The following is a 14,815-nucleotide window of genomic DNA, read 5'->3' on the forward strand; positions in this document are numbered from 1 at the left end:
AAAGCAGTAAGTTTTCCCCCACTCCTATTCAAGGAAATGTTATTACTATTTAAATGTTTGCTTCCTCATTTATAGTCTTACTTGGATGCAGAGTGACACCCCTTAGAAATGGATGCTCGGCAACTTTCCTGTAATTCAAGAGGTCAAACCTAGTCTTGGCACACTTCCACTGTATCCAGGAAAGTTATGACTGCTCTGCAGATACACTGGTTAAAGCTACCTCTAGTTTCATTGAGCTAATCCTCACTGTGATGCTCATGAAATGGAAACTCTTGGTGACATGAGCTGGATCAGCGCTGCTTGGAATTACTTTAGGTAGAAGGAAAACATAATCACGTAACATCAAAATACCTGAAATTAATTTGTTACTCCTTTTTGTGTTTTGATGTTAATTTGAAAAGATCTCAAACTCTTTCTGCACATAACACACTTCTGCATAACTGCATTTTCTTTTTGCTTGTGTGCAAGCTTCTAAAGCTGCATGCAATTTTCACTCTAACAAAATAGTGTGAGAGATTCATACAGTTCTAGAACCTGCACTGTAGTATTGCTTAAAGACCTTTTGGAATTACCACATGTAAAATGGCTATGATGTATGCATTCTTTCATCCTGAAAGATTACCTATTCCCTACTATTCCTAAAAAATGTGCACTTTGTAGATGTCATTTGGTTTCTTCCTGTCTACCTATAATTGAGTAGTTACAGTAATTTTCTACCAGTGTGTGTAGTATTCTGGAGATACATAAAAATTATCTATAGGCATGTGTAAACCGTATGTAAATATTTTCTTTCTTTTTCACAGCAGATTTCAGATCTTGGTAGTTCTGAATGTTCCATAGTTCTGATCCTCTTTTTCCATTAGCGAGTTTGTTCTGCTAACAGATGTGTCCCTCTGTTCCACTGCCCACTTGAATTTGTTTTTTCCCTGCCGCCTCACTCTCAGAAAGGCCAATCCATCCTGTGGCAACTTTTGGTCACCATGTTGTCCTCTGAAGTACTCTGACATTAACCTGCTCAACTGAAATAGCTTTTTTATTTGTATTTAAGCAAATAATTCTCTAGGTTTCACAAGGCGACCTAGCTGCTATTGTAAACTCCTAGACGTAGGGACCATGTTGTACTCTGTTTGGCATCCACTGGCATGGTATTGCAGAATTGTTTGTCAATTTCTGGGCATACCAAAGTAAGGGTGATAGAAGAAAGCTACATAGTTAAATATAATTTTATAATCTTTATTACAGCAGTTGTGAAAGGTGATTAGTTAACAACTATAAATACAACAGTGCGTTTTCAGTGTGAAAAGCACAACCCATTTTCTGCCTGCACATGGAGATAATCGCTATTCCAAATGTTTCAGGTATCTTCTCTGAAGGTAACAATAAATGCAGCAATGAATGCATTCCAAGTTCTGTACTTTAGAACAGTGTGAAAGAGGTGCTTTTGCTAACAGGGTAGCAGGCAGTTATTTTCACGAAGTAAGCGATGAGCATTAAAATTCAATGGTACAGTGAGACATTCACGGCCAGGCTGGACGTGTTTCTGGGCAACATGATCTAGTGAAGGTATCCCTGCCCATCGCAGGAGGGTTGGGGGGTTGGACTAGATGATCTTTGGAGATCCCTTCCAACCCAAACTATTCTATAATTCTAGTATAAATAAATAATGGCCTTTTCCCAGGCTCCTTGATTCTTCTATTAATTACTGAAATTATTTCAGTTATTTACAAAAATACCATGTAAAACCCAGATAGTGCCTTAATCCTGTTACCTGGCCCCTGAGGGATGAGCGAGGGCCGGGTTGACCTGACAAACCCACCGCAGGCTCCACGACTGCTGGGCCTCACGACGCGTTGTAGCGTTAATGACTTCACCGGAGTATTTCGATGCTGCTGTAACAAATACCCTGTGCTTCACTGCCGCGGCAGCCACAGCCGCCGTTGACGCCGGGCAGACGCACTCCCGCCGCGGGCCCGCTTCCCGCCCGGGGTGAGGCTGGGTGGCCGCGCCGCACTGTGAAGCTCCGGCCAGTCACACCCGCTAGGACCGGCAACAGCCGCCGGGCCTGGCCTCGCCCTCTCCTGCGAGGCCGCGTCGTGCTGCGGCCGCCGCCGATCCTGCCCGGAACGATGGCTCAGCGGCGCGGGCGGCAGCCGGAGGGCAGGCTGCGCACCGAGGCGGAAGGGGGCGGGTAGCGGCGCTTCCGGGTCGACGCGGCGGCTGGGCCTGGCGGCGTTGGCGGGGGATTGCGGGTCCGGTGCTTCTCGCCCCTCCCGGCGGCCGGGCTGGGGCCCGTCCTGCCTCACAGCGCCTTCACCCGCTGTGCGGCACCGTAACAGGGCTTCCCTTCAGGCGGTGCGGGCGGCGGTGCCCTCGCGGCGCAGAGCGGGGCTGCGGAGATGGAAGAGGAACCTGAACGGACAAAGCGCTGGGAAGGAGGCTACGAGAGAACTTGGTAGGCTTTCCCTTTCCCTCCTCACCCTGTTACTGAGGTAAAAGGCGAGGGACGCCTCCTTTCTGCTCACTGACAGTCTGCTCTGCCTAGGGAAATTCTTAAAGAAGATGAATCCGGGTCGCTGAAACCGACCATCGAGAGTATCCTCTTCAAGGCAAAGAGGAAGAGGTATGATGATCTAGAGATGTTGGTCAACAGACACCTGAACATGAGCAGCTTGTGCCCAGGCAGCCAAGAAGGCCAACAGCATCCTGGCCTGTATGAGCAATAGCGTGGCCAGCAGGGCCAGGGCAGTGATCATCCCCCTGTACTGGGCACTGGTGAGGCTGCACCTCGAATCGTCTGTTCAGTTCTGGGCCCCTCACTACAAGAGAGACATTGAAGTGCTGGAGCGGGTCCAGAGAAGGGCAGTGGAGCTGGTGAAGGCCCTGGAGTGCAAGTGTGATGAGGAACGGCTGAGGAACCTGGGGTGTTTAGTCTGCAGAAGAGAAGGGTCAAGGAGGACCTTATTGCTCTCTACAGCTACCTGAAAGCGGTTGTAGTGAGGTGGGATCGGTCTCTTCTCCCCAGTAACAAGCAATAGGTCAAGACGTAGCAGCCTCAAGCTGCACCAGGGGAGGTTTAGATTGGATATTAGGAACAATTTTTTCACCAAAAGGGTGATCAGGCATTGGAACAGGCTGCCCAGGGAAGTGGTGGAGTTACCATCCCTGGAAGCGTTCAAAAACCGTGTAGATGAGGCCCTCAGTAACATGCTTTAGTGGTGGTCTTGGCAGTCCTGGGGTAATAGTTGAAATTGATGATCTTAAAGGTCTTTTCCAACGTATCTAGTTGATTCTATGATTCTGTCTGTTGCCAGGAGCCTGCTAATGTTATTGGTTTGGTCAGTTATAAAGGCTTAATTCTCAAATTGGCTCCTCTAAGTTGAGTGAGCCCACTGGCACCCCTGCCATGCATTTTTCATGCATTTTGGTGTCCTTACCCCTTCAGAGCTCCAGATGCATGCTGCTTGCCAGCTACTTACTAATTGTGCCTGAAAAGACAGTAAAATTTATTTTTGCTTATAATGTTAAGACTGAGTGTATACAGGCTGGGTAGCCCAGATATATGCTAGCTCATGAAGTGAGGTCTTGATCTGATGAAACATGGTGCAAAGCACTACCACTGCAATCTCTCCTGCTTAGAGAAAATCCTTAAAAGTTTTCTTAACATACAAGTCATGCTTCGAGCTGGGTTTTGGTATCACAACACCAGATTTGTGTTTCAAATTGCCAGAAAAATTGCTACGTAAAATCTGATTTTGTTTTATTTCAGATGTTAAAATAGTCAAATGTGGATGAATTTTTAAATGTGGTAGTAAGAAATAGTTTTTGTTTGTTTTCAGAGAGGCATGAAATCTGTTTGTAATTGAATTGTCTGATTTTTTGGTGTAAATGAGTGTCTGTGTTTGTAATTGCTTCATGTTTGCTGGAAGTCTATTATTGGATGTCTTCTAGACTTTTGTTTTAGGAACCATTAATTCGTTTGCATCTTACTTGAACTGTTCATTTTATTAGACTCTATGAACACCATGGACAAGTTCGACTTGGAATGGTATGTAAACGTCTTAACCCTTGTCTGTCCTGAGCCCAGAACTGCTTGATTGATTAGAGGTGGTATGTCTAATCTGAAATACACTTATGCTGACTAAATGTGCTTGAGACCAAAGCTTACGTTTTCCACAAGCCTTTATTTTACTTTTTTTTTAATTCTTTGCTCATTGGCAGTGCTAATTGCATAGCTCAATATACTGAATTTTCGCTGTTAAAGGGAGGAAGTAGTTGCTTTTTTTAAGTAATTGTAGTGAACAGTTCATTTAAATATGTGCTCTGTGAGTGATTATCACTTATGGTGAAAATGCAGATGCGTCACCTTTACATGGTTATTGATGGATCAAGAACTATGGAAGACCAAGATTTAAAACCGAACAGGCTTACTTGCACTTTGAAGGTATTTCTGTATTCAAAAGGTTTGTCTTATTAATCCACTGCTTCTCTGTAAACCAGTTCCGTTTTGCATTTAAAAGAATTAGAGTTTCCTATGACTTGCATATCATACGTGCATAGGCTCATCTTTCTTGTTCCTACCTTTTTTTCTCGTTTCTGTTGCTAGTCTGTAATTTACCTGGTTTTTGAATAGTAAAGTTTGTGTGACATCAGTTTGATAAGTTCGCCTTGCACGAGCACTTCAGTACAGTAAAAACAGTTTGTAGAGATGTATTATGAAAAGTATGTGGAAATTAAGCCCAAGTGTTGCATCTAATAAGGGATGAAAAGAACAAACGCGCGTTCATTACACATCTAGATTTTTTCTTTTTTCCTTAGAGTTGTGTTTTGATGAATTCTGGTTTGAGTGGATGTTAGACAGTTGAATTGGATTGCTCCTTCAGACTGTGGAGTACTTGAACCGTACATCTTGTACTATATGGTCTTCTCTTGACAACACTATACATTGAAATCCTGGGGTTTGATGATTTTTGTACAGATTAGTGCTTTTGGTGTATAGTAAACCTCCACTCGAACCAACAGTAATCTAGAACTTTAACATATGAAGTAAATAAAATAAGAGCAGGATGGAAGGGAGGGCTCATTCCTCTCTCCTCCCTTTTTTTCCAATTTTTTTTTTTTAATGATAATGATTGCAAGTACTGTGTTACTTAAAGCATGTGGAACAAAACTGTATGTAGTTTTTAATTGTCTTACCTTTTCTTTATAGCTATTGGAGTATTTTGTTGAAGAGTACTTTGACCAAAATCCTATTAGTCAGGTACGTACAACCATGCAAGAAACAAGTAACTGAAAACTATTTTGAAATTGATTCTAGTTTTAACACTATCCAGGAAACTGTTTTCAATTGATGTGTTCCTTACCATCCCTTCGTTATCAGTCTGGTGAAGTTCTGCCTGAACTAATGAAAATAAGAACCCGTCTGTCCTCTTTTTCTTAAGCATAAATTCTAACACAGAAGACTTGATTAGATTTTTTTCAAATATTCAGAATTTTAGAAGATTTCTGTTTGTATCTTGTTGCAAAAGTACTGGAAATACAGGAGTATGTGTTAACTGATGCATAGTGTTGTGCTGCTGTTGTTACACTTACAAGAAAACTCATGTAGTTAAGTAATTTTGATCCATAAAGAATTATTAGGAAAAATATACCAAAAATGTAAATCAAGTTATTTTTAAACTTACTAAGATGTTTTGCCCTTTTTTTCTTTCCTTCTCCAGCTTGGCTTAATTGTAACCAAGAGTAAAAGAGCTGAAAAAATGACAGAACTTTCAGGTAGGGAGGTAGTATATATTCTTTTTAAATTGGAGATGTTTTCATCAGTTGCACTGATGTTCTAAGTTCTACCTGGCTGACACTGCTGAAGGTGAAGTAGTGTTGATGTAACATTTTTAATTTAAAAAAAGTCACTTATCTGACACTGGAGTCTTTATTTTAATCTGTTTTGATCTAGAATTGTCGTCGTGTACATGTTCATGATCAAGCCTTACACAGATTGCAACTAAAATACATTTTGTTTCTCCTATAATTGATTTCTCACCTTGTTTGTTAATTTTGTGTCTTATGACATCTGTGTGTTGTGTGAAATTGGATTAGATGTTAATAAGCAAGGTTTCTTGGTTCCTGCCTTCTGTCACTAGCAAGCCCTGTGGCTTCAGAGATTAAGTCCTATTTTTTTTCTCTTCATTCACTTGTAAAACTGGAGCAACCTTATTGAGGAATTTGAGGATCCATCAATCTTTGAACAATATTTTGGAGATAACAGAGGAAACTAAACTCTGTTTCTGCTGAAACGCTTTGTGAGACTCTTCACACTCAGGCGCTCAATGTTATGTAACAGGGATTTTATTCTTCCTGACTTCTTATAGTTTCTAATAAGAGAGTGCTTGCAGGGTAAATGTCTTCTTGTTAATATGTTGGTTTACTGTTTTCTACAGAGGTTAATTTCTAAGTGAAACAGTTACAAGTCTCAGTTTGAAAACTCTTATTGTACAAGTACACTTCGTTAAATATATAGTTTAAATATTTCAATTATTTTAACTTGTAATTTCAGGTACATTGTGTTTTTCACTTACAGGTAACACAAAAAAGCACTTAACTGCTCTGAAGAAAGCAGTGGATATGAACTGCAGTGGAGAGCCGTCTCTGTATAATTCCCTAAATTTGGCTATGCAGACTTTAAAGTTAGTATATACATGCAGGATTTTTGTTTTCTTTGTTTTCCATAATCAGTATAATGCTGACTGTGAATTTTTGGAGGGGCAGAGACAAGTAGCATCGTACATTGTGCTGACCTGAGTCTCTGAAAGGCAGCTTTATGTCTTTTTAAAATACAAGCTGTTAAGGAGTTAAATATGCTAGTTTTGCAGAAGTTAATTTTCCAATCCAAGATGCTTCTATTTAGAGGTGTATTGCTTATAAAAAGCAACAATATTTTAAAACTAAGTAGGTGGTTTTACATTGTGTATGAATATGCTGAGGGAAGACCCTGCAGTTATTTTTTACAAGAAGGCTAAGGCATGAGAGGGAGCAGTTAGGGTTAATGATGATAAGAGAACAGGAAAAGAAGCAGCACTGAATCACAATAATCTGGTGGGAGTTTTGGCAAACTTTAGAAAGGTGAATTTTCAGGTAGGATAGATATAAAAAACTTTTTTGCTATGTGTGGTATTGAGTTAGGATAAACATGTGGAAGACTTAACAAGTAATTATAGCTAGAAACATTGGCAGAATAAAGCTAGTAGTAAATGACATAAAAAATTATTTGAATGACTAGTTGGAAGCGAGTTGCATTAAGAACTAAAAAACTAGTTAAAAGTAATGGATTTACACCTATAAAGTGATTTGAGATTTTTATTTTAAGAAGTCAGGAAGACTTACTGCATTGTTGCTAGTTTGAAGATGAGTTTTACCTGTGAGAATACAGATAAGGTACTGTGATAACTTAAGCATTCGAGCAAACAGTCAGGTAACAACTACACAATCAAATACTGTATTTTAGATACTGCAAAGGTTTGGCTTTTGGAAGATGAAATTCTGGTGCTCAGAGAAGGGTCTTACTACAGTCTTTTATAGGATAGGACTTCATATCATGTCACCTTCTGACTTAAGTATCTTAAAAGTCCTTGGAAACTTTAACATACAAGTAGATTACTGTTCATAAGTAAATTAACTATATACTTTCTTTAGGCACATGCCAGCACATACAAGCAGAGAGGTTTTGGTAGTCTTCAGCAGCCTGACGACATGTGATCCAGCCAACATCTATGATCTGATTAAGGTACAGAAGTGAAGTTTAACTACTACATTGAATGTCCAGTTTGACTACTACCTTAGACTAAGACAGTTCCAGAGTCATTGCTGATTAATTTTCATTTAAAACTTTTAACCTTTTACTGTTTTGTATTCTGCACATAAATTTGAGTATTCCTTCTTTTTCCATTTGAAGTGTTTAAAAGCAGTTAAGATCAGAGTGTCTGTCATCGGCCTAAGTGCTGAGGTTCGAGTTTGTACAGTACTTGCCCGAGAAACTGGTGGTATGTATCTGAAGTTCAGTAGTTATACTACTAATACAAGTTCTAAATAAACATTAGGTAACTAATTTGTCATATATTCCTTAAGGCATTTTGGTATTTAAGGATGAATATTCTGTTGTGCTGGCAGAAAATTTAAGGTTTTCTCAAATCTACAAAACACACAGTACTCAATGAAATTATCAGTTGGTACCTGCATCTCTAGAGAGAAGAAATATATATATTTTAAAACCTAGTGTTGCTCATATAAAGCTCTGTGATGTGGAACTATTGATATTGTTAATATCAATTACTACAGTGGTAACTCTTACAGTAACATTACTACAGTGTAACATTGCAGAAAAAGCTATGGGCTTTCATATCTAATTAAACGTTCTTGTGTTGTTAATCTAAAAACTTGTCATTTTCAGTATCATTAACAGGATTAGTTTTTAGGAACAGGGTTAGCTAACTTTTTTTTTTTTTTTTACTTAAGTTATTTTCTGTCATCTAGAAAGTATGTTTGTATTCTTACCTGCTGGTAATCTGAGAGTAAGACATTTCTTTCTTTGTGACAGGAACATACCACGTTATTTTAGATGAAAGTCATTATAAGGAACTGCTGATGCATCATGTTAGTCCTCCACCTGCCAGTTCAAGTTCTGAGTGCTCCCTTATTCGAATGGGTAGGATATGGTTTTGTTAAAATCCTAGCACAAGATTTGCAAGTCTTATCCTTTTCTTTCTTCGCTTCATCTGTGTTAAAGCCGTAAAAATAGTTAGAAGCATAATAAAGACATTGGAAATTGTTTTTTGTTTTGTTTTTTTTTTTAATTTAATATTTATTTTGCTAAATAAACATCAATTTTCTTGATATTGTTCCTGCAAAGTAGTCAGCTTTTAAATAAAGTTAAGAACTAAATAAGGCAAATTATTCAAGTTCAGTTTGAAAAAATGAAGTAGAATTATATTGCTTATTCACTAATTAGTGTAAGTGTAATACTTAGAAATTAAGGATGAAAAATTATTTTGTTTCTCCTTCTGGGTTTTTTTTTTCCCTGCAGACGGCAACTATTACAAGCTTTATTGACTCTAAGAGAGATTTCTTTGGCCATGTTATACATGTTTGTTAGGACCACTTTTGTGGTGTTCTTTCAGCAAATGGATTAGGTGCCTTTTCTTAGGACGTATTTCTCAATAAATCTAAGCCTGGAGTTAAACCAGAATAGGAACTCTAATGCCACAAATGAGAGCACTGATTACTCACTCTCATCCACCCATTTTCACAGATAAGAATGTATGTATTTTCATGTGTAGGTTTAAATACTAAAAATATTTGTTACAGGTAAAGCCTGAGCAGCAGTTGGAAACTGACTGCCCACTTGACATGAGCTGTAAAAAATAGGTGGTAGAAAGAATGGTATCTTTTACAGCATCCGTAAAGTGCTATAGTCTCATCTGTCATATGCTGCACTTGGAAGGTGAATATACATTTGGTGTCTGCACATAAAATGATTTTCCCCTCAATTAGAAACCATTGTTCAAGTAAACGTTCATGTAGTGCTCTTTCTGCTTTCCTACCATTGCACATCATTTTCTTTTTAGCTGTTCATAAGAAATGGGGTTCCAGTAAGCTTCAGTTAATATGAAGCCTATGAAAAGATTTTTTTCAGTTGAAGAGAATACAATGAGGGATTTGTTGGTGGATGTAGGTAGAGAAGAATTTGATGCCTAGTAAAGAGTGTATTACTTCTGTGATGATAAGCAAAAGATATAGGCGTTAATGTTTAGAATAATATTTGAACTTCTCCATTGAAGTAAGAAACAGAAAGATTAGTTGCATGTTTAAAATTGGTAATATGGGATGCTTTTCTCTTCAGGTTTTCCTCAGCATGCTATTGCTTCTCTATCTGATCAAGATGCAAAGCCATCCTTTAGCATGGTGTAAGTAGAATTAGAATTCAGTTAGCTGATTACAATTCAATAATAATCAGTCATATTTAGAAAATCTGCTTGTCAGTGAAAATATTGCAAAATAATACGAAAAAATAGTAAGTAACAACTTGTGACTTCTCAGTAGAAATTTTATTTCCATTTGTACATCCAGTATGTAGCTATAGTTACCTCTGTTAAATATGCTTTTTAAAATCTTTTTTTAAGGTAGTAAATGGCTTTTAGTAGTGTTGTGCAGTGATTAAAACACAACGGTGCTACAAGGTATTGAAGTGATTACTACCAGTTTTTACTTGCATTTCTTAATTCGACTGTTTTTGTCACTATAAAGATAATGATGAGGATGAAGGGTATTATCTGGAATAAAGTATTTTTTATCTATTTTCTAATGTGACTTTAGAGGGAAGTTTAAAATAGAGGCTTCATATGATTAGTGTACTGGTGCTCTTCTCAATGAAAGGAATCATAGTTTTCAGGGATGGTAGGAGAGTCTGAATTTTCAGAAGTATCGGCTGTTTGTAAGAATAAGTACCATCTTAAAAGTCAATACAGACTATTTGTTTGTTTAAGGAGACATGCTAATGCTGTTATCTTTCATAACTTTATTTTTTAAAGATGCATGAGCTCCTTCATGTGGGAAAATCTGTTCTTCTTCTGTGGGAAAACATGGTTACTGATACCTTACCGTTATCAGTTGCTTTCTGAAACTTCTATACACATGGAACTGTTGCATGGAAGATACGGAAACTTTTTGAAGTATTTGTTGTGAGAACTATGTGGTATTTGTACTATGATGTTACTTCTTAGATATTAAATTGTCTCTCTCTAGGCAATTGGAAAACAACAGTGAGCCAGGTCTTACTCTGGGTGGATATTTCTGTCCCCAGTGCAGAGCCAAATACTGTGAACTTCCTGTGGAATGCAAAATCTGTGGTGAGTAGCAAGAAGAGGTGAGCAGATGAATTATGAATTAATGTTGAGAGAGTTATGGGTTAGGAAAATTCAACTACACTTAGGAATTAAAAGCCAGCTCTGCTTTAAGAAGTCTGCATTCTTGTGTCCTGAGATGTCAGCATCGTACAAGGGACTTCTTTAACAGACACACCAATGTTTCCGACTCCTCAGTGCAAGGCCATGAAGATAGTCTTTGAAGGACAGAAGTCTCCTCTCACCTCTGTGAGTATGTGGGTGAGAGGTTTCAAAATTGAACCCAAGGTCAGGCTGCACAGTGACACATGAAAAGCTGTAGGGTTGTAAACAGAAGCCCTTTGGTCTTGCAAATGTTAATGCAACCAGTGGTGCCCCTGCCCTGCCTTAATGAGGGTAGGAGGGAGGATTAGCATTTTTTAGAGTATTAATATACTGTGAGCGACAGCTGCCCTCCTGTTACCTTCTACAGGCATATGACTAAATTGTAGGTATTACCAAGATGTGTGTATTTGGCAAGACGATGAAATAACTTTCGTTTAGGTCACCTTGTCCTAGTTTCATGTGAAGGTTTTCATATCAGCATGAGTTTCATTTCAGCAAAGCAGTAGTGTAACTGGAGAAATCCTATGTATCAACAACAGGTTCCCCACAGCTGTAGCTGTCAGTAGAACAAGAGCTCAGAAGTTTACGCTGCATGTGGGTGATGAAGTAGTTTGTGCCAGCCCATATCCCAGCTAAGCTGTTGTCATGGTTTAACCCCAGCTGTCAACTAACCCCCATCAGCCACTCACTCACTGACTGCCAGGGGGATGGGGCAGAAAATCAGAAGAGTAAAAATGAAAAACTCATGGGTTGAGATAAAGACAGCTTAATAGGTAGAGCAAAAAAGCATGTGCACAAGCTAAGCAAAGTAAGGAATTAACCTACTACTTCCCATCAGCAGCCATCTCCAGGAAAGCAGGGCTCCATCATGTCTTGACTGTTACTTGGGAAGACGGATGCCATAACTGCGAGTGTCCTCCTGCTTCTTTCTTCTTCCCCAGCTTTATATGCTGGGGAAGACACCATATGGTGAGCATGACACCATATGGCATATCACTTGGATCAGTTGGGGTCAGCTGTCCTGGCTGTGTCCCTCCCAGCTCTTTGTGCACCCCCAGCCTGCTCAGTGGTGGGGTGGGGTGAGGAATGTCAGCACTGCTCAGCAATAAGGAAAACATCCCCAAATTATCAACACTGTTTCCAGCACAAATCCAAAATAGAGCCTAGACTAGCCGCTATGAAGAAAATTAACTCTACCCCAGCCAAAACCAGTAGACCTGTGTTAGCTGAAGCAGAGCTGTGGCATGGTATTATAGCAGGTTCAAGTAGAGCTTTGTAGTTGGGCGTCATTTTAGCTGGCGACATGAAACAGCAGAACTGTTGTTTCCAAAAAGGAGTTGTGCATTTAGATTTAAACAGATGACTCCTCTATGGTTGCATTTTGGTTATGGCATGAGGATGAAAAACTTGCTAACTTTACAACTGTACATTGTAAATGTACTTCTAAATATTGAGCTAAGCCTTTTAATTAGAAATTTGGGCTTGTTCTTCATATTTGGATTTAACTCTGGAAAGGATTACAGGTTTGGATTATGGAAACTAAGAAACACTTCTATGGTTTTTAATTCTTAAAAGTTCTGAACCACTGAATAATTTAAAAATATGGTTTGGGTTTTTTTTTTTCCCCCTCTGGTTTGTTTAATACAGAAAAGCTTTTCAGTAAGTCGTCTCGTAACAATTTTGATGTCTCTTTATTTGCAGGTCTCACATTAGTTTCTGCACCTCATCTGGCTCGGTCTTACCATCATTTGTTTCCTTTGGATGCCTTTCAGGAAGTTCCCTTGGAAGAGTATCAGGGGGAACGGTATGCAAATCATGTTTGTGATAATGAGTGTACTTGTGGACCCTGTAATTTTTTTGGTCATGAAACTAAGAATAGCTGGCAGTAGCTTCTTTGCTGTGGAAACAGTATAGAATGTTTGGATGGTTTGAGGCACCTACAATAAGAAATATTTGTAGTTCCTATAAACAGTTATCCTGTGTGTTCAGTTGAATAGATGAAATAATTGCCATGAGTTGTTACTATGTATGAGATGTTTTTTAAACACTGTTTCACACGATCATGACCTTTTTTTTCAGTTAAAATACGCAATTTTGCTTTTAGGTGTTGTCAAGGCTGCCAGGGAGAAATGAAAGATCAAAATGTAAGTATGTTGAACTGCATTGGAAGTTTCATTGAGGAGTGTCAGAAGTAGAGATGATCCTTTAATATAATCTCCTGAAGATGAGAAAAATATGTGTGGAAGTTTATCTCATGGTTAACTTGAGTTCTCTGTTACAGAGTCACACCTTTTAGACTGCAAAGACTATAAAGGTATGGGAGGGGATTTCCTAGACAGTGGCATAAATAAGCTTCCACTCAGCCATTTGGAGGCACCTACAGTGTTTCCAGCTCAGCCCTTTGGACATACTTGCTGTTAGAAACTTTAATTCAGCTGGGTTTCTGTGATGTTAGGAGTATAGTCTATTTACAGTGTCTTGATGACACAACTTTTGACCTACTGCAGTACTACTTTTTTTTTCTTTCATCTAAATTTGACTTGCTTTTCTGTCTTTTCCACACAGGTTTACGTATGTAAAGTGTGTCAGAATGTATTTTGCGTGGATTGCGATCTGTTTATTCATGATTGTCTGCACTGCTGTCCTGGCTGTGTTCATGGGCACTCTGCTCCCATGTCTGCATGATGTCATATCAGTGTAATTCCTGCATAAATCTGGTTTGCTTATTCAGCCATGGCTTTCAGTGAGGCACCTCAAAGCAAGGAGGACATAGATGATTACAGAAGGATGAACACTGGCTTGGGAGCAAACTTTTTTACTAATGTATTAATGATTTTGCTACTCTTAATATATTCTTGAATTATGTGTATCTGTCTGATTTATTTTCTTTGTTCTTGTCCAAAAAGCTCTGGTTTTCTGACTGTTACTCTGAGTAACATGTATATTTGTAAATGTGGAAGTGATGAAACTGGTTTTATGATAATGTGGCAAATCATCTATGTTTCATTATATGTTCAGAAAGAAGCCCTGCAAATATATTTTATATATCCATTGTTGTAAGCTCCAGGTTTTAGTGGTTGATGCAGTTCTGTAGATCAAAATTATTATTATTTTTTTAGAGTACTTAATAAAGATGTTTTTAAGTAATTAGTTGAGAGACATTTCAAATATTAATTCCAAGTAGTGTGGCTATTCACCTTGGCCTTCAGAAAGGCAATTCAAATACAGCTGTTACAAATGTGCTGAAAAGATATTTTGGGTTTTAATGGTACTGATCAAAGCCAACTGAATTCTGTGACTGCTGTGTCCATTGTTGTGTGGTGTAAGTAAGTCTCACTTTCTTGTGGGAGTGTAAGGTTACTGAAAGGCAATGAATTTGCAAAGGTCTAAGACTTGAGTTTTTACAAATCATTTTTTGATGGTCACAGGATTGAAGACAGTGATGTTATTTTGATTCTGAGGCTAGAATGAATTGCCACAACTGCAAGTCATCTTCTCTCCTTGGCTAAACCCCCAGAGCAACAGACAAGGTGGGGGAAGAAATGGAGGCATGTGTCCTTATCCCCACATTGAGGAATGGAAATTGAGACAAATGCAAGATGCTCTTTGCCATTTTGGACAGTGCGTGTTCAAAGTGTCATTGCAATTTGAACTTGTGAGACTGTAACATCTCATTGTTACATTGTTGTGAATTGACTTGTGAGAATGCCACACCTCGGTGAGAGGAGGTGGTGGTGGTGCAGTGTCTAAAGCAGCATGTCACATCTGTTTTTCTGTAGTCGTCTTGTGACCTCTGTAATACACCCTGAATAACTCAGTCA

General features: G+C 38.8%; 1 protein-coding gene across 6 annotated transcripts; it reads left to right on the plus strand.

The window, feature by feature from the left end:
* The first annotated feature begins 2,194 nt into the window (after positions 1-2,194).
* Positions 2,195-14,815, plus strand: LOC115600701 (general transcription factor IIH subunit 2). Of its 6 annotated transcripts, XR_003989115.1 has the most exons (17): positions 2,195-2,452; positions 2,543-2,620; positions 4,009-4,045; positions 4,355-4,441; positions 5,207-5,257; positions 5,718-5,772; positions 6,575-6,680; positions 7,687-7,777; positions 7,946-8,033; positions 8,588-8,695; positions 9,890-9,953; positions 10,792-10,895; positions 11,029-11,138; positions 11,836-11,963; positions 12,696-12,798; positions 13,099-13,138; positions 13,560-14,815. XR_003989115.1 is itself a non-coding variant. In XM_030469965.1 (15 exons), exons 1-15 carry the CDS (start codon positions 2,397-2,399, stop codon positions 13,677-13,679), a joined length of 1,188 nt encoding a protein of 395 aa, XP_030325825.1. In that variant the 5' UTR covers positions 2,195-2,396; the 3' UTR covers positions 13,680-14,815. The 6 variants fall into 6 exon arrangements, 3 of the variants coding, with proteins under 3 accessions (XP_030325825.1, XP_030325826.1, XP_030325828.1); XR_003989116.1 differs by lacking the exon at positions 11,029-11,138 and having other exon boundaries at positions 11,833-11,963; XR_003989117.1 differs by lacking the exon at positions 11,029-11,138.

Source organism: Strigops habroptila, chromosome Z, assembly GCF_004027225.2.
Source record: "Strigops habroptila isolate Jane chromosome Z, bStrHab1.2.pri, whole genome shotgun sequence".
NCBI lineage: Eukaryota > Metazoa > Chordata > Aves > Psittaciformes > Psittacidae > Strigops > Strigops habroptila.

Coding starts and splice junctions, on each gene's coding strand:
- LOC115600701 (XM_030469965.1), top strand. CDS start 2,397: ATGGAAGAGGAACCTGAACGGACAAAGCGCTGGGAAGGAGGCTACGAG. Junction 2,453..2,542: donor GGAGGCTACGAGAGAACTTG/GTAGGCTTTCCC, acceptor TGCTCTGCCTAG/GGAAATTCTTAAAGAAGATG. Junction 4,442..5,206: donor GGCTTACTTGCACTTTGAAG/GTATTTCTGTAT, acceptor TTTTCTTTATAG/CTATTGGAGTATTTTGTTGA.